Here is a 23,162-nt window from a genome sequence, read left to right as displayed (position 1 = left end):
GTAAAGCCTACCTTTCTACTGTCGCGATTCTGACGTGCGTCGCTCAATCTAGTGCACTGGGGCTATGGCGGCCTTGCGGCCCGGAAGCGAAACGATTCGCCTGCATCTCTGCCGTTCTTTCTCCGGCGGCGTTGGTCGGCTGGCCCGTGAACGCGGGACGGAGCGCAGGGATGCTGCGTCCAGCCGGGTAAGCGGGACGCTCGGGGACGCTGGCAGGGAGGGAGGCCTGAGCATCCCCCGCGACGCCTGCGTCTACCCCGCGGGCTAATCCTTGTAGCGGACCCGCTGTGGAGAGTGCGAACCTTGCTTATTCCCGAAGTTAATTACTGCTTGTATTTACTCGACTCTTGAAGTGTGTATTTTCTCATTCCCCGGCTTTTTTTCTTTGTAATTATTTGCACTTCTTTGGGAGTGGATGTTTTAAAAGAGGCCTACGTCTTGAGTCTATCAGTCGGATGAAAATGTTGACTAAAGCTTCAGATAAAACATTAAACAGGGCACATGGCTACTAACGCTTCATTTGCTATCATGCTAATCACAGAATCTGGAGAGCTTTGTTTAAGCAATAATTAAGGGAGAACGGGGAAAAGGAGATAATTAAAAATTTCAAAATGTGCCTGCTGTGTGAATTTTCATTTCTGTTACGCTGTGTTTCTTAGCACACTTTTATCATAACTGCGGCTTTGAAGTTCTGTCTAGTCTACAGTTTAGATTTGTTGCTAGTCTACAGTTTAGATTTGTTGCCTAGGCTCCCGGCGGCTGGCTCAGTTCTCTCGCACAAGAATCAAGCAATCCTTCACTTCTATCTCTAGAAAGCAGAACTTTAGTCCTTGGGCAGAAAAAATAAAGCAGGTGTCAGAACATGCTTCGGGAGGGAAAATGTAACTAAGCCAAGAGCATTTACTTTGTTTTTGGATTGCGGGTGATAGGCCTGCTCTGGAGTTGAGCAGACTGCTTTCTGGAGACCTGTCGCTCCTTCCATGGTAGGTTCCGGAGTGGAACTCAGGCCCTCACATGAAATGCTTTACCCTCTGAGCCATCTTGCCTGACCTTCCCTAGCCTATCTGGTGAACTAATGCTGGAAAAAAGATTAGCAAGGAGAAGTCTTTGAAGAGTCTTGCTGGGGGTGTGGGGACTGAACCCCTTTAACTCACAAGGCAGGCTGGTCTCCATAGAGTGAGACCCTGTCTCAAACAAAACAAAACAAACAAAAAGTTAATATTCCTCAGGGTCTGGGTCCTCAGGGTAAGCCTGTGCTGCTCGCCCTTTGGAAGGCAGCCGTGGGCATGACCAGCTAGGGGAGCTGACTATGAGCCAGAACTTGCAGGTTCTACACTGCCCGTGCTGTGCTTTTTTAGGATCGAAATGTCCCATTATGATAAATATTAGGTGGCACAAAAGAAAACAGTTTTGCCTAAGGGCAGTTTATGTCTTACTACATTTCTTGTTTCCTGAACTATTGAGTGCTAGTAAGATGGAGGTTGCCTTGCAAAGACACTGTAAATAGCAAGTCTAAGAAGTAACATTGTGGCTGGGCATGGTGGTGTGACTTTAATCCTAGCACTAGGGAGGCAGAAGCAGGCATATGGCTGAGGTTGAGGCCAGCCTGCTCCATAGAGCAAGATCTACACAAGGAGACCCTGTCTTGAAAAATCAAAAGCAAATAAATAAGTGACATTTTAAAAAGGAACATTGCAAACCTTTTCTTCAATTAAGTAAATTCTGTACTAGCTTATTCTGCATATTTTTCTTTAACTGTCTTGCTTTAAGGAGACCCACATTTGGGACCCTTGTATAATTTAATTTCCGATCTCTTTTTACTAGTTGCTTTTTAGTTTTGTCTTTGTGTGTGTTCAGTCTTGTGTATCCCAGGTTGACCTCAGACTTGCTGTGTAGCTGAGGATGACCTTGACCTCCTCATCTCTGCCTCCATCTTGCCAGTACTGTGACTGTGGTGTCCATCAGGAGGTGTTGCGCAGTGTTAAGGACTGAGCCACAGCAGCAGCCCCGGTTATTTTTAAGGGTGATTTTTGTTTTTGTTTTTGTTTTTTTTTTTTTTGGTTGTTGGTTGTTGTTGGTTGTTGAGACAGGGTTTCTCTGTGTAGCCCCAGCTGTCCTGGAACTCATTATGTAGACCAGGCTAGTCCCAAACTCAAGAGAGCCACCTATCTCTTCCTCCTGAGTGCTGGTAATAAAGGTGTACATCACCATGCCCTGCTAGGAGGTAATTTTATGTGTCTAGGTGTTTTACTTGTGTCTATGTCTGTGCATGTAGTCTGTAGAGGCTAGAGTAGTGTGTTGAATCCTCTGGAACTGGAGGTATAGATGACAGTCAGACCCTATCTTATTTAGGGTCTCTGTTGCTGTGAAGAGACACCATGACCACAGCAAGTCTTACAGAGGAAAACATTTAATAGGGTGGCTTACAGTTCAGAGATTGTTTATTATCATCATGGTGGGACATGGTAGTGAGCAGGCAGATTTGGTGCTGGAGAGATAGTTGAGAGTTCTACATCTTGTGCAGGCAACAGGAAGTGAACTCATACTAGGCATGGCTTGAGAATATATATATATATATATATATATACACACACACACACACACACACACACACATATGCATATATACACGTACACTGATATAGAGATCAATACTTTGCATAGATATGGATCTTGGTTTACTGATACAAATTTAAGATCAATTTTGTTAGCCGGGCAGTGGTGGCACACGCCTTTAATCCCAGCACTCCGGAGGCAGAGGCAAGCAGACCTCTGAGAGTTCGAGGCCAGCCTGTTCTACAAGAGCTAGTTCCAGGACAGGCTCCAAAAAGCTACAAAGAAACCCTGTGAAAGATCAATTTTGTTATATATATTTATTTCTGCTCTTGTTTAAGGTACTGTGTTTGTGCCGCCTATTTAAAAAGTGTAATATGTAATTAAGAAATGTAATACTCAAGCTTGTAGTCATGTTAGGTTTTCTAGATACACATATATTTCAGTTAGATAGGTATTCTTCAAATCTTTCAGAGACCTTCAGAATATGGCATTTAAATGTTTTAAGAACTTTTATGACAATGAGACACATTTGCTCCTGGGAGCACCAGTCTACTTCAAGAGGAAGATGGGCATCGAAGTGGCTCCTTATGGAGTTTGCTAGCCCTTTGGGCAAGGAACTGTTCTTGCCTGGACTGCTTGATGTTGTACTGTATGAACTGGACAAGTGGAACCCACAGAAAAATAACTGCTGAACTTTCCTGAAGGTGAGACAGTCCTTCAGGGTTCCTGCTTCATGGAAGAGTCTTCCGGACATTCTGCAGGACACAGAAGAAAGTGACTGACAAACTGCCAATATAGGCGGAACGTGTCTTTGAAATTTCCTGCTTCATGGAAAAGTCTCCTGGATACTATGGTTCTATAGGCTGAAGGTGGATGCCCCAACGGTACAGAAGAACTTTGGGTGACTGTCCAGGCAGCGAGATGTCTCTGTCAATTCTAGAGTTTTGGAAGTTGCTTACAATGCACTTCCTGTTAACTTAGGTATTATTGTGTCCTTCTGCCGTCTTTGATGGAGTTGAAGAATAGATAGTTTAGTTTTCCTTAGTTACAATAAAAGATAAAGTAGATATAAATATGTAACTGTAATTCTTGCTTGATACCTGTTTTGTTATATGTAATTTTACTATGCTAAGGTTAAAACCTTCCTTTTTATTTCAGCAGAAAAGGGAGGTGTTGTGGGATTCCCCTCTATATACCATTGGTTAATAAGGAAGCTCCTTTGGCCTGTGGCTTAACAGAATATAGCCAGGCTGGAAAACATACAGAGAGAGAGTAGGCGGAGTCAGTGAGATACCATGTAGCCACCTGAGGAGACAGATGGTGGACCCTTGCCGGTAAGCCATGACCTTGTGTTGATGCACAGATTAATAGAAATGGGTTGATTTTAACTAGCTAGAAATATGATTAAGCTATTGCAAATAATATAGTTTCTATGTGCTTATTTAGGTCAGGGCAGCCGAAATGAATAAACAACCTCCTGCAACAATGTACCTCAAAGCCTGCCTCCATAGTTACACACTTCTTCCAACAAGACCATACTTATTCCAACAAAGTCTCACCTCCTAATAGTGCTACACCCTATGAGATTATGGGGGCCAATTACATTCAGACTATCACAGCCCCCATATCGGTGCTGGGAATTGAACTTGGGTCTTCTGAAGGAGCAGCTAATTACTCTTAATAACCAAGCCGTCTCTCTAGTCCAAGGATAAACGTTTAATGATGTATAGGACATTTACACTATTACATGATTTACACAAGAAAAAAAATGAATAATTGTACACGAACAGGCCTGTTGTCACTACTTGAACCATGGCCTCCTGACATGATATACCATTACTGCTATGGCATTCCTCAAAACTGTTAGTCAGCCAGACATAGTGAATCATGCCCATAATCCTATCACCTGGGAAGCTGAAGTGGGAGAAACAGTTCAAAGCTAGCCTCAGCTCCATAGAATTCTGAGGTTACATAACATCCTTTTTCAAGAAAAAAAGTCACTTTTAACTTCATAAAATGTGGACAGTGGTGAGGCAGGTGGATCTCTGAGTTTGAGGCCAGCCTGGTCTACAAGAACTAGTTTCAGAACAGGCTCCAAAGCCACAGAAAAACCCTGTCTCAAAAAAACAAAACAATACCAAAAAAAAAAAAAAAAAGAAACAAAAACCAAAAACAAAGCAGCCTGCCTTTTCTTATTATGGTTTAAACTTTTCTGCAACCAGGAGAACATTCCAGACCTTTGGCCTGAGTTTTCAAAGGACAGGCCATTTTGATATTTTTTGGAGTAACAAAGGACAGCTTGAGGTACTGCACATGGACGCAGACGGGGTGGGGGTGGGGCTCTTGATGAAGTCACCTCTGCATCTGCAGTTCTGAAATCCATGCCCTTGTATTGTGTTGCTGGAACATCAGTGGAGCCATGTGTCTGTAATGGCTGGTGTTTCCTGTGTGGGTCCCTCAGGTACCAGAGGCACAGAGTACTTAGCACACAGGTGACTGTAGGCAGGGCTTCATACGTGTTCAAGGCTGACCTCGAACTCACAGAGATCCACCTGCTTCTGCCTCTTGAGTGTTGGGATTAAGGCATTGGCTGGTTTCATGTAGCACCTTTCTTCATGTAGTAGGGGACTGGAGAGCCTAGATCCACTGAAGGCTTTGAGCTCTCAGAGGAGCCTTGTAAAGCAGGAAGCCTCTGGCAAATGTGGACACTCTCTGTTGTCCCATCTCCCACTGTGGCTTTGGGCTGTGGGAGGAGGAGTAGGAAACAGAGGACAGAACTGTTAGGCTGGCTGCCTCTTGCAAATGTTGGATTTTTGTCTGACTCCCTGCAGGGTACCCCTCCCACGCACAGTCCTCCTGTCCACGTTTCAGGAAGCTAGGCATTATGTTCTTACACTGTAAGAACTTAAATTACAGTAATTATTCACTCTACAAAGGGAGACTGCTTTTACAAAAGGGTTTTTTACCTCCTCCAAGCTTCTTGCTTTCTTTGCTAATAGCTCCTGCATGGTGAACAAAGACACAAGTATTTTCATGTAGCAAAAGCAGAGGAGTTAACCCGTCATAGTCAAAGATAAAAATCTCTCAAGGTGTTGTGCAAAACTGGATGCCTGGAACTTTTCTTACACAGGTTCAACTGTGGAAGCGGGTGATCTGACTCCAGTAGATCGGTCTGGAGAAGCCACTGCCCTGCTGGCCGCTCTGTAGGCTTACTGTGCTGTGCACGACAGGAGAAGAGTGCTGGCTGGGGCCCTTTATTTTTGAGACAGTATCTCACTGTAGTTCCTTAGCTGGCTTGGAAACTAGCTGTGTAGATCGGGCTGGCCTGGAATAATTCTTGCCTCTAACCTCCTGAGTACTGGGTTAAAGGTGCACATGAGGTGGCTTTTCCACATTTCCTGATGTGGACAGAGTCTGTGAGAAGAAAAGAACATGTTTCTAGCTTGTGAAAATGCTCCTAGTAAGGGTTTGAAGCTGTAAGCAGGAAGTGCAAAATGAAACCCTTGCACCGATAGTAGAAGGGCAGCATGGGCTCTAGGGTATGGGCTGTACTAGGTTCCTGAAGCGTCCAGCAGTCTTCAGCAGCAGTGGCCGGGTTAGCACTTCACCAGTCCCTTGCCTTCCCTGTCTCCCCTGGCCAAGCTTAGCTTTCTACTGCTCCCGCTAGCACTGACCTGCCTACATCTTCAGCTTCCTGAGACGCTTGAACTCAAGACCCTGGACCTCTCTACTTGCCTGCAATCCCAGCTTTTGAGCCTTTGTGGGTAGACCCAGAGATGCTCAGAGCTAGTGCCTTGGGATCTCACTTAGGACATCTGAACATGCTGTTTTGTTCTACTCACCCCAAACTGCCATGTGTGGTGGAGTGGTCTAAGTTAAGTCTGGCTTGAGGAGATGGCTCAGTGGTGGAGTGCTCGCTGCAGAAGTCTGAGGATCAGAGTTCTGATCCTGGACTCCATGTAAATCTGAATGAGTATGACTGCTTGTGTGTAATCCCAGCATGTGGGAAGCAGAACAATCCCTGGAGTAAGAAGCTGGCTCTCGAGAATAGCTGAAGCCGAGCTTCAAGTTCAGTGAGGGACCCCGCTTCAGTTTACAAGGTGAGAGCAGTAAGGGAAGACACCCAGTGCCACCCTTGGGCCTCTGCATGCACAGTGCACCCATATATACACATACCACACACACAAACATGAAGAAAGGGGAGCCGGGCAGATTTCTGTGTGTTTGAGGCCAGCCTGGTCTACCAGAGCAAGTTCCAGGACAGGCTCCAAAACTACAGAGAAACCCTGTCTCAAAAAAAGAAAGGGGAGGGGGAGTAAGCCTTTGGAATGCTAGAGAGATGTGCCGTACCAGCAGGAAGATGTGAAAACCCGCATGTCTATGATCCTGGTGGTGGGTGGAGCCGTGGAGACAGGCAGATCCATGACGCTTGTTGGCTGGGCAGCCAGGTTAGCTCATTTGGTGAGTTTCAGGTTCAGTGAGTAGTCCCATTTCAAGTAATCAGGTATGGAAAGTAATCGAGGAAGACACCTGGCAGACTTCTGATTGCTACTTAGAACATCTGAATGCGTTGATGCCACCTCATCTAAAGCTACCGTATGTGGTGAGTGGTCGATATAAGTTCGGCCTGGGATGGGGAGATGGCTCCTCCACCTGTACACAGACACGCTAACAGGTATACACACGTGTACAAAGGAAGCCATTGGAGCCTGGGACTGTGGCGCAATGAAAGTGCGTGTCTTGAGTGGCTAGGGTCAAGTACCTATGGATACCAGTACCATAAAAACAATTAATAAAGAAAAATATTTATTATGGTTAGCGAGGTGGTTCAGTAGTTAAGAGCACTGGTTGCTCTTACAGAGGACCCAGATTCAATTCTCAGGGCCTATATAGCTGCTCACAACTGTCTATAACTTCATTTCCAGAGGATCTGACATTCTCTTCTGGATTCCCCAGGTACTAGGCATACATACTGAAAAACACCATATACTTCAAAATGAAAATGTTTCTATTTTGGATTAGGTGTTATATGTGGGCATATATACAACAGTGCAGGTACCCACAGTGGCAAGAGGTATCGAATCCATCTGGAGCTGGGACAGTAGGAATCGAACTTGGGTTCTGTGTAGGAGCACTAAGTGCTGTCAACCACTGGGCCATCTCTAGCCTTACTTCACAGTTTCCAAAGAAAGCATTTAGGAGAGATTGCTTTGGCTGCCGTCTAGAGCAGCATGGGCAGAGGTGCAGAATGTCAAGGGTGGGGCAGTGTGGACAAACTAGTTCCTGTGGTAATGTGTTTACCTAGAGGGTTAAGTAGGCTTCTACCTCAGCCTCCCAAGGGCTGGGGTCACAGACATGGGCACTATGCCCAGTACCCAGATCACTTTTTTTTTCTGTTAAAAATACGTAGCTGAGCCAGCCTTTAATCCTAGTACTTGGGAGACAGAGGCAGCCAACCTGGTCTACAAGGGCTAGTTTCAGTTCGGCTAGGGCTGTTATACAAAGAAAAACAAAACAAAAACAACAAAAAGTAGCAATAGGAGAAGTTTTAGAGGACTGGAGATGCTGAAATGCAGCTCCTTGTGGCAGAGTGCTTGCCCAGCGTATGTGAAGCACTGCAAAATGAGCTGTTTCTTCATCTTTCCTGACTTGCAGGAAGAGTCTGTTTTAAGATGACTGCTATTGGGCTGGTGAGAAGGCTCAGTGGTTAAGATCACTGGCTGCTCTTCCAGAGGACCCGGGTTCAATTCCTTGCACCCACGTAGTGACTCACAACTCTCTGTAACTCCAGTTCCAAGGGATCGAACACCATCACACAGATATACATCCAGGTAAAACAAAGATGCCCATAAAATAAATAAAAGATGATTGATATTATGACAAACATATAAATTAGAATTAACAGGAAGCGTATAATTAAAACACTGGTTTTTTAAAAAAATATTTCAAAGGATTTTTTTTTATTTATGTTTATTGTATGTGAATGTCCAGTTGTAGCCTCTGAATCCCCCTGCACAGTCTGGAAAGTCCCATTTCTCCTCTCTCTCTCTCTCTCTCTCTCTGTCTCTCTAAACCCCACCCACTCAAGAGTCTTTGAACAAAGGGAAGGCAGGAAAAAGCCCAGTTCTGTATTCTTGGTGGCTACTGCAGCTTCCTTCCCTGAAGTTGCCAGCCGCTCAAGCCCCCCTCTAAATGCTCAGCTTTGGACCATACTTGAGCAGAAACCGAACTTGTGGGGGATACGTAATCACCCCTCGCCTACGGCCTGTAAAATCTCCCTATACTTTGGGGACAATACTCCTCTGGCCTTGATCTCTGGGACTAGAGCACCCACCCAGGAGTTGCCTTACTCAATATACCTGTTGTGCTTCTTCAGTTCTTGATCTGGCTCACTACACCAGCGGAGAAACTCATTTGGGGCAGAGGAGACAGTGGCAGAAAACCTTTTAGTGAATAAGTTTATGTGACATCTGTGCTTGTCTGCTGAGGCCTGAAGAGGTGTCTGGTTCCCTTGGAGCTGGAGTTACAGCTGATTGGGAACCACAGCATGAGCTTTCTGGGTCATCTGAAAGAGCAGAAGTACTTTTAGTCACCGAGCCATCTCTCCAGCTGCCTTTTGGTTTTCTGACAAGGTTTCACTATGCAGCCCTGAATAATCTGGAATTCACTCTGTAGTTCATACTCACATATCTCTGCCTCTGCCTCCTGAGCGTTTAAGGGTGTATGCCCCACACCCAGCCTTAAAACATTTTTTTTCTTTTTCTTTTCTTTTTTTATTTTTGAGACAGGGTTTCTTTGTGGAACTCACTCTGTAGATCAGGCTGGCCTCAAACTCAGAGATCTTTGTGCTTCTGCCTCCTGAGTGCTGGGATTAAAGGTGTGGACCACCACCACCTGGCCTTAGTAGCATCTTCAGAAGTTCAAAGTGTGTACACACACACACACACACACACACACACACACACACGGAATGGAACCAAGAGCCCCGGGAGTGCTAGGAAGACACTCTTACCAGCAGCCACGTTCTCGGCCCTTTTCTTTGCACTTGGCACTTTGAGGCAGGGTGTACTAAGTTGTCCAGGCTGACTTCCAGCTGTGATTGTGCTTCAGCTTCCTAGCTGGAGTAAAAGGCCTGCCAACTAGGCCTGGCCTTCTCTCAGGATGTAGAACTGCTTTAGCATCATTTGGTGAACAGTATAATGTTAAATTAAGCCAGGTGTGGTAGTGTTTGCCTGTAATACCAGCACTTGGGATGCTGAGGCAAAAGGATTGTGAATCTAGCTTAGGCCACATAGTTAGATTCTGTCTGAAGAAACCAGAGAGAAAAAAAAAAACAAAATTCGTACTATAGCTCTTTGTTTGGAAAGGTATTGGATACATTGTAGTCTTTCGCAGAATAAACTGATGGGGGCATTGAATAAATGCAGGTTGTTAAATTTATAACACTGGGGACTGGTTCATTTACATGTTAATCCTGTGTCTTTCATTAAAGGTCTCAAGATTCTGCCCTCCAAGACAGTCTTGCCATGATTGGATAGGACCTCCAGATAAACACTCAAACCTTCGTCCGGTACATTTTCATATTCCTGAAAACGAGTCCCCCTTGGAACAAAGGCTTAGAGAATTGAGACAAGAAACACAAGAATGGAATCAGCAGTTCTGGGCGAACCAGAATTTGACCTTTAATAAGGTAAGGGTGGGATTCAGGTCAGTGTCGCACAGTACATTCAGCCACTTGGGGGCGCCAAATTTTCAGGGTTTACATTGTTGCTATTCTGTTGGGGTTTATGTGAATCTATAGAATAGTGTCTTTAGCAGCCAGGTGTTGTGCTGCATTCCTTTAATCTCAGCACTTGGGAGTCAAAGGCAGAGGGATCTCTAGCAGCCTGGTCGTCTTACTGAGCTCCAGACTAGCCTGAGATACATAGTGAGACCCTGTCTCAAAATAAATAACATAAAAGTCTTTAGGAGATCAAAGATTGTTCTAAGCCACGGTGTAACTGTGTGGAAGACGCTTTGGTCAGTTATAGGTCACAGAGTTTGAGGCTTTCTAGGAAGAAAAGGAGCAGGGGGCCAGGACTAGTTCCTGTCCTCAGTGGTGTTCCTGTTTATGAGAAATAATTGTCATAGGTTATGAGAGTTCAAGTTTTTTTTGTTCTTTTGTTTTCAAGACAGGGTTTCATCTTGTAGGCCTGGCTGTCTTGGAACTCACGGAGATCCCCTGCTTCTGCTTCCTAAGTGCTGATTAAAGGCGTGCGCCGCCGCCACCCAGATTCTTACTGACTTACTCATAAGCCGCATGAGAAGTGAGTGTAAATATCCTATTGGAAAAGAAAATATAAACGAAATCTCTGTTGTATTCTGTGGATACAACTTCCCAAATCCATTGACTATCTTGTTTTTGAGTCCTTTTTCAAGCTGTTATCCCAGCATTCTGGATCGGGAATACAAGGCCAGTCTCTACCACTTGGCAAGTTTGAATTCATCCTAGGTTATGTGAAAAGTTTCCTATACCAAGCTCAACACTTTTATTTTGTTTTGATGTTGTTTTTGTTTTTCAAACAGGGTTTCTCTCTGTAGCTTTGGAGCCTGTCCTGGAACTTGTTCTGTAAATCAGGCTGCCTCGAACTCACTGAGATCCACCTGCCTCTGCTTCCTGAGTTCTGGGATTAAAAGCATTCGCTACCACAGCCCGGCCCTAGCATGAAACTTTAACCAGACTGAGATGGTTTAAAACAAGCTCTGGTGGCCTCTGGAGAGGTGTTTCAGGGGATCCAGCGCCCTCTTCTGGCCTCCTCAGTCACTGTACATGCTGTACAGAGGCACACATAAGATAAGACAGGGTTTCTCTTCTGTAGCTTTGGAACCTGTCCTGGAACTAGCTGTTGTAGACCAGGGTGGCCTCGAACTCACAGAGATCTGCCTGCCTCTGCCTCCCGAGTGCTGGGATTAAGGGCGTGCACCACCACCACCTAGCGTTTAAGATAATCTTTTTAAAAAGCAGGCTTTGAGGTGTGATGTTTCTCAGGAAACCTCTAAATTTCTCTGCACTGTGCTCTTAGCCGAGAGAGGAAGAAGCTAGAGAAGACCATTCTTTCTCCTTTTGTTTTTGGTACTGGGGATTAAACCTAGGGCCTTGTACTGGGCAGATGCTTTACTAGTGAGCTACAATTCCATCCCATGTTAATTTTTTTTTTTTTTTTTTGGTTTTTTTGAGACAGGGTTTCTCTGTGGCTTTGGAGCCTGTCCTGGCACTAGCTCTTGTAGACCAGGCTGGTCTCGAACTCACAGAGATCCACCTGCCTCTGCCTCCCGAGTGCTGGGATTAAAGGCGTGCGCCACCACCGCCCGGCCCCATGTTAATTTTTACCTTGAGATGCAGTCATGTTAAAGTTGCTCAGGGTGCCTAGGCCTCCTGAGTGGCTGGATTACAGGCGTGCACCACCACTCCTGCTAAGAAGAGAGTTGTTTGTTTTAATTTTTTTTTTAGTTTTGATTTTTCAAGATGGTCTCATGTAGGCATGGTGGGCTCATACTTGTAGCTGAGGATGGCCTTAACCACCCAATCCTCCTGTCTCCACTCCCCAAGTTTGGGGAGTATAGACTTGTACTAAACACCTGCTAAGAGGGTTCTGATTGTTGTCTTTCAGGAAAAAGAAGAATTCATTTATTCAAGACTTCAAGCTAAAGGCTCAGGCCTGCGAACCAAGTCAGGTTAGTATGATTGTTCTGTGTTTTGTTTTTTGTTTTTGTTTTTTTTTTTTTCGAGACAGGGTTTCTCTGTGGCTTTGGAGCCTGTCCTGGAACTAGCTCTGTAGACCAGACTGGTCTCGAACTCCCAGAGATCCGCCTGCCTCTGCCTCCCGAGTGCTGGGATTAAAGGTAAAGGCGTGCGCCACCATCGCCCGGCTGATTGTTCTGTGTTAGTGTCAAAAGACAGGCTGTTGAGGGAAGGAAGTGGAGGGGCACACAGCCTCTGTCCTTCCCTTGCTGTCTCACTCACCTGTGGAGACCTCTTTTCCTGTATGTGTGTGTACCGTCATGGTTCCTACAAGCTGCAGGCTCCCTCTTCTCTCTTCCTCCTTTAGATGAAGTCACAACCTCTCAGAGTTTAGGTATTCCTTTTTCCTTTGCTTTCCCTGGGAATAGAATCCAGGGCCCTGAGCATTGTAGGTAAGCACTCGGGCATTGGACTGCGCAGCCTTTTGTCCTTCTGATGAGTGACTTCAAGCTAAGGTCATGAGGCCTCTGTAATCTCCCAACCCTCCTGCCTTCCCAGGTCTCCTGGATTCCTGAGTCAGTTCTCAAGCCAGAAAACAGAGAGCTGTCTGTTGGCCTTCCTCTCTAAATCAGGCAACTGAACTACGTGTTTCCATCACTTCTGCTTTCCTGTCTTGTAACCATTGTTAAAGTTCAGGCCCCTGTTACTTCTCCATCCACTGTAGCTTCTCTGTTTATTTTGTTTTATTTTTTGAGGCAGGGTCTTACTATGAAGGCTGTCCTGGAACTTGCTCTGTAGACCAGGGTGGCCTTGACCTCACAGAGGTCTTCCTGTGTCTGCCTCCTGAGCTGGATTAAAGGATTACCTTTACCTGGCCCCATCTTTAAGTCAGAGGCTGGTTGCCTGGGTATCTGTCGGCACTGTTCAGCCTGCTGTGAAGCTTACACAGAAAGTTTGGGTTAATTTACAAAAAATAGAATTGACCTCTGAATGTCCTTTGTCAAACCCTGCTTTAAATGAATTCTTTGCACCATAGCTAGACTGTTCTACCCAAAATGCGTACCTGGTACTTTGGGCTTTTGTTGTTGTTGAGACTGTGTCTCGCTATGTAGCCCTGGCTAGCCTTGTACTCAGAGATCTGACGTGCTGGATTAAAGGTGTGGCCATCACATCCAGTCCTCACCATAGGCTTCTGGACTCTGGCCACAGAGCAGCTCCCTGCCTCACATTCCTGGGGCGGGGAAACAGACCACGGGCTGCTGGGTTTGCTTGTTTCCTTTTTGTTTGTTTGGTTTTTGATTTTTTTGAGACTTAAAGTTCCAGAAAATATGTAGCTGGGACTGGCCTTGAATTCATGATAGCCTTTCAGTCCCAGCTTCCCCACTCCCTGGATGGCCATTTCTTTTGCTCAAAATAGCCGTGGCCATTTTCTCTTAGTGTTGAGGTCAGGCCTTACTAAAATTCCAGCTGTTTGTTAAGCAGATGCCTGCTGTCAAAATATTCTCATGGGCAGTCCTGAACCGTTAACCTCCAAAGATGGATCTGTCATTGCATTAGAAGTACCATCACTCTCTACTGATCACTCTCTGTTTCCTCAGAGAAAGACCAAGGGGTAGCAGTCTGGATACTAGTCCCCCTCTATTCTCTGTGCAGACAACCAGTGTCTTACCAGATCAGCAACAGGAAGGGGTGCTGCACCCTAACAGTGAGTGTGGGAATGAACGGGGGGGTCAGTTTGGTCCTGACTGAGTGCCAGGCACTCTGCTGAGTTCCTTTTAAGTATCAGCCCCAAAGACCAAATGCTGTGTGATGAGGCTGAGGCTTAACTGGGTGAGTACCCAGCCTGCAACCATAGAGTGAGATAGGAGCGAGAGTCTGCCCATGGCTGTCAGACCCAAAGGCCTCGCTGATCAGCAGTTCTCAGTTCAACCTCTGCTGGCTGCATGTGTGTGCGTGTGTATGTGTGTGTGTGTGTGTGCGTGTGTGTGTGTGTATGTGTGTGCTCGCGCGCACGCGTGCGTGTGTGTGTGTGTGTGTGAGAGAGAGAGAGAAACGCACACATTCTCACACATATGTTGTAAAGGGGTATCCGTGCTCCACCAGATCAGCTGTGGTCTTGCATTAGAGACTGGCCATTTTTCTGATAGAGTTGTTTTGACTTCTCTGAACATGACAGTCTTATTAGTGACTCTGCTATGTACTGAAAGACTGGCCTTAAGTAACATTTATAATTAATTTGGCAATGAAAAAGGACAGACTGTTTGGAGAGGGACAGTGCAGAGTCACCGCTCTGGCAGTATTCAGAGCGGCATGTGGAAGATGGATAATCCCAGTTGGGTGGGAGCAGCATGGTTAATAAGGTGTTACTGGAAACTGCTGAGCATGGATGGCGAGTTCTTCACCACAATGACAGCTCTGGGGAGTTTCCCGTCAGCTAGTAGATGCAGCTGCTCTATAATGTGTACATGCTCAGAAACATCTTGTTCTATCGGCTACACAGCGACCAGTTGACATGGGAGAGGGGTGCACAGTAGGTAAGATGGCTCAGTTGTCCAGAACACACAGGTGCTGAGAAATGCTTACCATATGGGGCTCTTTAGAGGTTCCCTGGAGCCGAAGTCAAAGGACATTTGTCTAGTAAGTTATATTGGAAAAACAAATTGCTTTTGATGTAAAAGAAAAATTTAGATTTATTCCTCTTAGAATATACATTCCAAATATATTTTTTTTAAATTATTAGGTATCAGTTACTGATAGACTTCTGAGTTAAATCTGACATTTCTAGTGGTAGAAAGTCAAGCTGAGTCAGACGGTGGTGGTGCATGCCTCTAACCTCAGCACTCGGGAGGCAGAGGCAGGCGGATCTCTGTGAGTTTAAGGCCAGCCTGGTCTGCAAAGTGAGTTTAGGACAGCCAGGGCTGCACAGTGAAACCTTGTTTTGAAAAACGAACAACAACAACACCAAAAAATCATGGGGCTTGTAACTTAAGGGCCTGCTTGTCAGGGTTTCTGTTCTGCCCAGTTCCCGCAGCCGTTTAGCCCCAAAGAAGATCACACAGAGAGTCTATATTAACGATAAACTGATTGGCCCATTAGCTCAGGCTTCTTATTAAGTCTTGTAACTTATATTAACCCATTATTTTTATCTATGTTAGCCATATGGCTCAGTACCTTTTTCAGGTCACATCCTGCTTCTTTGGTGATCTGGGCAGAATTGAGAGGAATGGGCTTCCTCCTTCATAGAATACTCCTGTTCTTATTCCCCACCTCTACTGGTTTTCCCGCCTATATTTCCTGCCTGGCTATCGGCCAATCAGCATTTATTTAGAACATGATTGACAGAACACAGACCATTCTCCAGCACCAGGGGCTGAAGAACAACAGAATCATGGTTCAGTGGTTAAGAACACTGGCTCCTCTTCCAGAGATTGAACCTGGGTTCGATTCCCAGCACCTACATGACAGCTCACAACTGTCTGTGACTCCAGTTCTAGGGGTTCTGACACCCTCACACAGACAGACATGCAGGCAAACACCAAGGACATAAAAATAAATTGTATATGTTAAGAAAAAAACCCAGTTTTTAAATATTTATTTATTATGTAAACAGCGTTCTGCCTGCATGTATCCCTGCAGGCGAGAAGAGGGCACTAGATCTTATTACAGATGGTTGTGAGCCACCATGTGGTTGCTTAGAATTGAACTCAAGATCTCTGGAAGAGCAGCAAGTGTTCTTAACTGCTGAGCCATCTCTCCAGCCCCCCCCCCCAGTTTTGTATATGGATGGGACCTAAATTCCAGAGTCCCCTTTGAAAGCACCCATGCAGTGACCTGGGGGCCTCCTGTTCATCTCCACATCCTAAAGTTTATACCATCTGCATCTTAGGGCACAGGAGGCATTCCAGGCCCAGACATCAGCAGCACAGGACTGCAAGTGTCTGAATGGCTGGGGCGCCTGTGGGGGGACTAGCAGCAGGCGCTGGCTGAGCAGGCTCAGTGGGTGTTGAGGACCTGGGTGTGGGGAGCAGGGCCCCGGCCATGGACTGTACTTAGGCAGTGGTGGCTTTTAGGACTCCATCCTAAAATTCCTCTCCTGCAGTCTTGCCCTTCTCTAGCTTGGTGTACTCTGGCCTTCTGCCTCCTTGTTTATTCCTCTGTCCAGTGATGGTAACCCCCAGGCCAGCTTCCAGCCCTGCTGGGCCTTGGCTCAGCAGACAGAGATGGGGTTGTATTGAATGAGCCTAGCTGCTGCCATGGGAACAGGATGGAAGTGGCCCAGAGGGGCCAAACAATGTTGTCAGTGTCCAGGAAACACACACAGTTCACCATAAATGGCAGATGGGTGGTATTTGTAGCCAGGATGACATGGGCCTTCCTAAGATACCTACGGACACATGACCAGTGTGCGAAGAGGAAGCCTTCCTAAGATACTTACGGACACGTGACCAGTGTGCAGAGAGGAAGCCTTCCTAAGATACCTGCGGATGTGTGACCAGTGTGAAGAGAGGAAGCCTTCCTAAGATACCTGCGGACGTGTGACCAGTGTGAAGAGAGGAAGCCTTCCTAAGATACCTACGGACACATGACCAGTGTGCGAAGAGGAAGCCTTCCTAAGATACCTGCGGACGTGTGACCAGTGTGAAGAGAGGAAGCCTTCCTAAGATACCTACGGACATGTGACCAGTGTGCGGACAGGAAGCTGCTCGCTGTAAACCAACAGTGTGTCTCAAGCAGCAAGTCTGGTAGCTGGTGACAGTCTGAAGTCCCTAGCCTTTTCTAGAAGGATCTACCTGCTGTACCCATTATGACATGCAAAGAAGAAAGCAAGCAGTAGCCATGAACTATCTCTAAGAAGTCTTTGTGGGGCAGTGCGTCCAGCAAGTCTTCCTTTCAGGCTTTCTTTAGTTGCAAAGTGGGGATTTCTGGATGCTGGGTGGTTACAGACTAGGTAGAGCGACTGGCCACCTGCTGCCTGGCTGGTCTGCAAGTTCTGCTGCCATGGGAAATTCACCGACTGACATCCAGAACAGGAAGCAATCTGGAAAGAGCCCCCCCCTCCCCCCGCCACCTCCCGTTCTTTGACTGCGCAAGTGTTTGTACATCCAGAAAAGAGGGAGCCATGGAGACAGATCCACTTTGTCAGATGGCACTTGTGAGACACCCACACGTTTTCAGTAGTGATGTAATGAATTGAGTTTTCCCTCTCCATCCTCCAATATTGCTCCCTTCCTCTTCTTCTCTTTCTGTGCCCCAGCCCTCTCTTTACCCTTTTTCCTGCTCCGGTTTGTTTTATGTTCAATAACAAGAGGCAGAAATGGCAGGGGTAGAACAAGGATGACTTGGCAAGCATTGATGGGGTTCCTGCTGTCTGATCATTGACCGAGGTGTTGGGATAAGGTGACCCTGTCTGAGCCCCTGGGGAAGCATCAGGTGTGGACAGCTCTGCCTGTCTCTACCCTCCACTGAGTGCAGCAATGACAAGCCCACCTAGAGACCCCTCTCCACTCTCCAACTACTGCCAAGCCTCAGAGAAGCCTCTGTGACGCTGTGCTGGGGTGATGGTTTGCCCAAGACGAGGAAATAGGTGAAGGGAGGACACAGTTCACGTCTACGTGGACAATGGGAGAACCTGCCCCTCCAGTGGAACAGCTTGTGCTGCTGTTGCCAGGGGAACAGCTTTTCTGTTTTGACAGTCCCTCTCCCTATGAAAGGCCCAGAGATGCTGCTGGAGGCGAAGGATCCTTCCTAAGGATCAGCTAAGATCTGCCACCCCGAAAGCATCTCTACACTGGGCTCTCTCCATCCTACTGTCCTCCAGTCTGGTCCTTTGAGATCAGCTTATGCGTCACCTTCCCTGGAACCTTTGGCGTCCCTGATTTGGCAGGTGGCAGGTACCCCCTTCACTTGAGTAGCATCATCTTCCCAGAGGCATGCAGCTGGCTGCTTGGGTGGGGTGGGTGGAGCAGAGAACCTCAATGCTGCCCTTGGGAGCTGACAAGCCAACAGAGCAGGGTCAGTGTGCAGGTGGGTATAGATTCACACTGCACTTCTAATGTGTGGACCCTCGGAGAAAGCTAGCAGGGAATTAGGGAGTAGAGTGGGCACCTGTCAGTGTATATGTGTGCATGTTTGTGTGTGTGGGGGGAGGGGGGGTGTTCTTTAGGTGAGGGGACAGCAGGAACAAGCACATGTGAATAAAGTACTGTGTGGTTAGCAGTGGGCAGCACAGCTGAGCCTGCAGGGGCTTGACTCTTGCCCTGCACAGCAGCAGAGATGCACAGCACACACACCATTGCCTCATCTGTCTCCTGCTGAGTGCTGGGATTAAAGGCGTATACCACTACTGGTTGGCCTTAATATACAGGGTTTCTCAGTAACTTTGGAGCCTGTCCTGGAACTCGCTCTGTAGACTTGGCCTTGAACTGCCTGCCTCTGCCTCGCAAGTGCTGGGATTAAAGATGTGTGCTACTACCATGTGGCCTTCGGCCTTCATTTTGTTTTTTTGTTTTGTTTTTGATCCAGAATGACCTTGGTTTTATGATCCTCTGCCAGCTGAACCATAATCCCAGTCTTGCTTTTTCTTTTCTGTCTTCCCTTTTTAACATTAAAAAACAAAACAAGAGCAACAAAAACTGGGCTGGAGAAATGACTCAGCAGTTAAGAGCACTGGCTGCTCTCATGGAGGATCTGGACTCAATCCTAGCACCCACATGGTGGCTTACGACCAGCTGTAACTCTACTTCCGGGGGTCTCTGTAGACACCAGGCATACAAGTGATGCGCGAATGTCCAGTGCAGACAAACATCCAGACACATAAAAGAAACATAGCAAGTAGTAACTGGGGCAGTGACTCAGTGGTTACGCTCTACTGTTCTAGTAGAGGACCCAGTTTGGTTCCCAGCAGCCATGTCACATGGCTCACAGCTGCCTATGACCCTACCCCAGAGCATCAGACACCTACAGGTCTGTACATGAACTCTACCTACCCACTGTGCACAGACCTATAGGGCACACACATATGTATATAACTTAAAAAGAAATAGAATCTTTAAATAAAAATTTCTACTTTTTTTTGTGTGTGTGTGGGGGGGTCATGTACCGTAGCATCCATGTGAGGCTAGAGGACAATTAATGGGGGTCCATTTTCTCCTACCTTTGGGGTCCCAGGAACCCAGCTTAGGTCTTCAGACTTGGCAGCAAGTGCCTTTTCCACTAAGTCATGTCACAGGCCCATGGTGTTTGGAATTTTGAGATAGGATCTTCGATAACCAAGGCTGCCCCCAAACTTCTGACACCTGGACTTATAAATGTGCACCACCACAGGCAGCTTCTCTTCGAGTCTTATGTTAAATTGTAATTTACTTCCAGGCCAAAGAACAGCGTTGGACGCAGAGGAAATGGCTGACTTTTATAAGGAGTTTCTGAGTAAGAATTTCCAGAAGCACATGAGTTACAACCGGTGAGTGCGTCTTCCCCACAGTTTCCGTAGTACAGCCCCATCTGGTTATTCTCTGACCTCAGCTTAAAGCTTGATGTTTTCAAAAGTGGCAGTGGTTGCATAATTTTCTTATTTTTGCCATTTTAGTTAAACTTGTCAGCCTCCCTGCGTGCACGACACTCATGGTGCCCCAGGCCTTGGGTCAGTGAGTAGATTCTGAAGACTTCCCTAGTCTTTCCCTGGAGGTGTGGGGTCAGTCAGCATGTTGTCTGTGTGGAAACAAGGAGGTCAGCAGAGGTCAAAGGCCACAGGAGAGCTATGCAGAGACCAGTAAGGACATGCTAGTACTCAAAAAAGCTCATGGGTCTCTGGCCATGTAAGGCTACATGTGGAAAATGTAAAGAGTGTCAGCTTCCCTGCTCTGTGTGCATAGTGTGTAAGGGTAACCACACAAAAGGACATTCGGAGATGGTGATGAGTTACTCTTTTCCTAGTAGCACACAGAGATCTAGGCACTTGTCATCCCTGACCACTGAAATCACGCAAAGAAAGCTGTGAGGATGGAGTGATGACAAATCAGGAGGACACACGTGCGCCCCGTATGTCCACGCCCCCTGCAGGGGGCAACCCAGTGTGCTGCAGGAGGGTGTATAGTCCACGCCCCATGCAGTGGGGGGCAACCCAGTGTGCCGCAGGAGGGTGTATAGTCCGCGCCCCATGCAGTGGGGGGCAACCCAGTGTGCCGCAGGAGGGTGTATAGTCCACGCCCCATGCAGTGGGGGGCAACCCAGTGTGCCGCAGGAGGGTGTACAGTCCGCGCCCCATGCAGTGGGGGGGAACCCAGTGTGCCGCAGGAGGATGTACAGCCCGTGCCCCATGCAGTGGGGGGCAACCCAGGGTGCTGCAGGAGGGTGTATAGTCCATGCCTGCAGGGAGTTTCATGAGAGATGGGGTCCTAGTATGGTTGGACTTCATCCAAGTACCAGTTCTTAGGCAAAAGGAATGTGTAACTGGGGAGGGGCACTGAAGACCTTTGAAATGACAGCCTGAAGATGCTGGCTCCGTTCACAATATTGGGCATTCCACAGTGTTCAGTCCTGAGATATTTGGACAGAGTGTCTAAAGATGGGGTGGTTGTATCCATGAGGTTGTTATCATCGTCAGAGTTGTGACTTTTTTTCCTGTTTTATTTATTTACTTAATTTGAGACAAGGTCTCATATTTAGGCTTGAAACTTGCTTTGTGAACCAGGCCTCTACCTTGGGAGTAATAGAGTTGTAGGCAGACATCACCGTGTTTGACTCTTTTTTGTTATTGCTATTGTTTGGTTGGTTGGTTTGATATTTTGAGAAAGGGTCTCACTCACTATGTAGACCATGCTAGACTCAAACTCTGTCTGCTTGCCTCTGCTTCTTTTCAAGAGTTGAGATTAAAGGTGGGGGCTACCATGCTTAGCCTGATAAATCTGATTTTTAGATAATCATCTAAGCTTTTGGTTATATCTGGTAAAAGTTAAGGTACAACTTTAGATTGGCTTTAAAATGTAGCCATGAAGGGACTGGATGTGGACAGAGTAGCAAGCCCTCAAGAGAAGATGGGTGGCAGTGGCAGCTGGAGGAGCATCAGCGTCCATGTCTGTTGTGCGTTGCCCTGACCTAGTCAGTCACTCACAGGAGCCTGTGCTCACAGAGCCCGGCTGCCCTACAGGCCCTGTGTGCAGTGGCTCTCAGGAGGCTGATGGGCACAGAAACAGGAGGCTTTGCTAGCTTTTCCCCTGCATAGCTGGGTCAGATTAGCTACATCCGTGTGGCCTGAGACTGATGGGGTGCTCTCTTGCTCTCTCAAGCTCTTCTTCCTTACTCAGGGTACTTCTGTCAGTGGAGCCCTGCCTCGTGTAGGTGGAGTCTGGGGACTTGCACTGTGTGACTTGTGCTGTCACTCCCTAAGGGGCTCTGCTTCCTCGCTTGGCTTCTGTACTGACATCCAAGGGCTCAATAAACCCAACACTAGCAGAAGTGAGAAGTGGTTCAGTAGCTCAGGGGCCTGGAATGCCTCTTGCTGGTGTCTTTGGCTGCCAGGGTCTTGCACCAGGGCTGAGATGAGCCTTTCTCCTGTGCAGTGGGTTCTCCAGATTTCACCAGTGGGCAGGCGGCTATCAAGTGACCTGGAGGCAGCATTTTTCTTTACAGATTCCACCACGGTTTGTATGAGGATGAGGGGCCTGTCACCAAGAAAAGGGGATTTAGAGCTTGTGACCAGTTAACTTCCTACTGGGGATCACCGGGCTCTACAAATTAGACCAAGGCAGGACACCCCACTGGTCCCTAGGAAGCCTCCCAGACTGTGTTCTATGGTTACACTGATCTCTCTGCAGTGTCTGTCTTGAATGTTGCTGGATTCAGAGAGGATCTTATGAATGCTTTAGTACAGGCCAGAGAAGATTAGAGCCCTCCATACACAGGGAAACTGGCTCGATGTGTGTATGGCCAGCTGGGGTGGAGGTAAGGGAGTCAGAGGGAGCTGCTGTCCCTGAGTTGACTGGAGCACCTCTCTTTCTCTGTAGAGACTGGTACAAGCGTAATTTTGCCATCACGTTCTTCATGGGGAAAGTGGCCCTGGAGAAGATGTGGAACAAGCTGAGACAGAAGCCAAAGAAGACGAGCACTTAGGAGCCAACCTGGACCTGACCCCAGCATCTATTTATAAGCTGTGGAAGCCGTGTGTGAGCACAAGTCTCACACTTGACCCATGTGCAGGCCTTTGCTGGCTGCGTCCCCAGCTGGCTTGTTCTTGTCGGTATGCTGTGTGTTTATTGTCTGTGTCCTGACTTGATGGAGGAAGGTCATTGGCTAATAAAGGCACTGCCCTGGCCCATTTTATTGGTTAGAGGATAGGTGGGAGGAGTAAACAGAACAAAATGCTGGGAGGAAGAGGAAGTGAGGTCAGACTCCACAGCTCTGCTCTCCGGAGCAGACGCCTCAGCAGAGACGCCATGCCCTGCTCCCTGGCAGACACACGCGATGAAGGTCCGACCCAGGATGGACATAGGCTAGAATCTTCCTGGTAAGCGCACCTTGGGGTGCCATACACAGATGATTAGAAATGGGCTAAATTAATATGTGAGAATTAGCCTAGAAGAGAATGGGCCAAGCAGTGATTAAAAGAATACAGTGTCCGTGTAATTATTTTGGGGCATAAGCTAGCCGGGCAGGCGGCTGGGGTGTTGGGGACGCAGCCCCGCCGCCGCCCTTATTACTTCACTGACTTATACCGATTCAGAATACACAGTGTCAAAACATGAATAAAGCTCCACTGAAACGCTTAGAGCACTGCAGGTTGGGGTGATCTTCAGCTGCTGTGGTGGTCCTGGGAGCCGCGGATCCAAGCCCTGACACAGTAACGTCAGACACAGGCAGATGCGGCGTCTTCGTGGGAAGACTGGTGATCA

General features: G+C 47.2%; 1 protein-coding gene across 1 annotated transcript; it reads left to right on the top strand.

Moving 5' to 3' along the window:
• Nucleotides 1-50: 50 nt before the first annotated feature.
• Nucleotides 51-22,533, top strand: LOC121434332 (cytochrome c oxidase assembly factor 8). Its single transcript, XM_041633185.1, has 5 exons — nt 51-187; nt 10,048-10,245; nt 12,206-12,269; nt 19,645-19,735; nt 22,278-22,533. The coding sequence occupies exons 1-5, from the start codon at nt 65-67 to the stop codon at nt 22,381-22,383; spliced, it is 582 nt and encodes a 193-aa protein (XP_041489119.1). The 5' UTR covers nt 51-64; the 3' UTR covers nt 22,384-22,533.
• Nucleotides 22,534-23,162: the final 629 nt, after the last annotated feature.

Source organism: Microtus oregoni, unplaced genomic scaffold, assembly GCF_018167655.1.
Source record: "Microtus oregoni isolate MIOR12 unplaced genomic scaffold, Mior012 000043F_ref0000047, whole genome shotgun sequence".
Taxonomy (NCBI): Eukaryota; Metazoa; Chordata; class Mammalia; order Rodentia; family Cricetidae; genus Microtus; species Microtus oregoni.
The sequence above is the reverse complement of the archived record's forward strand: the minus strand, read 5'-3'. Positions and strand labels throughout refer to the sequence as shown.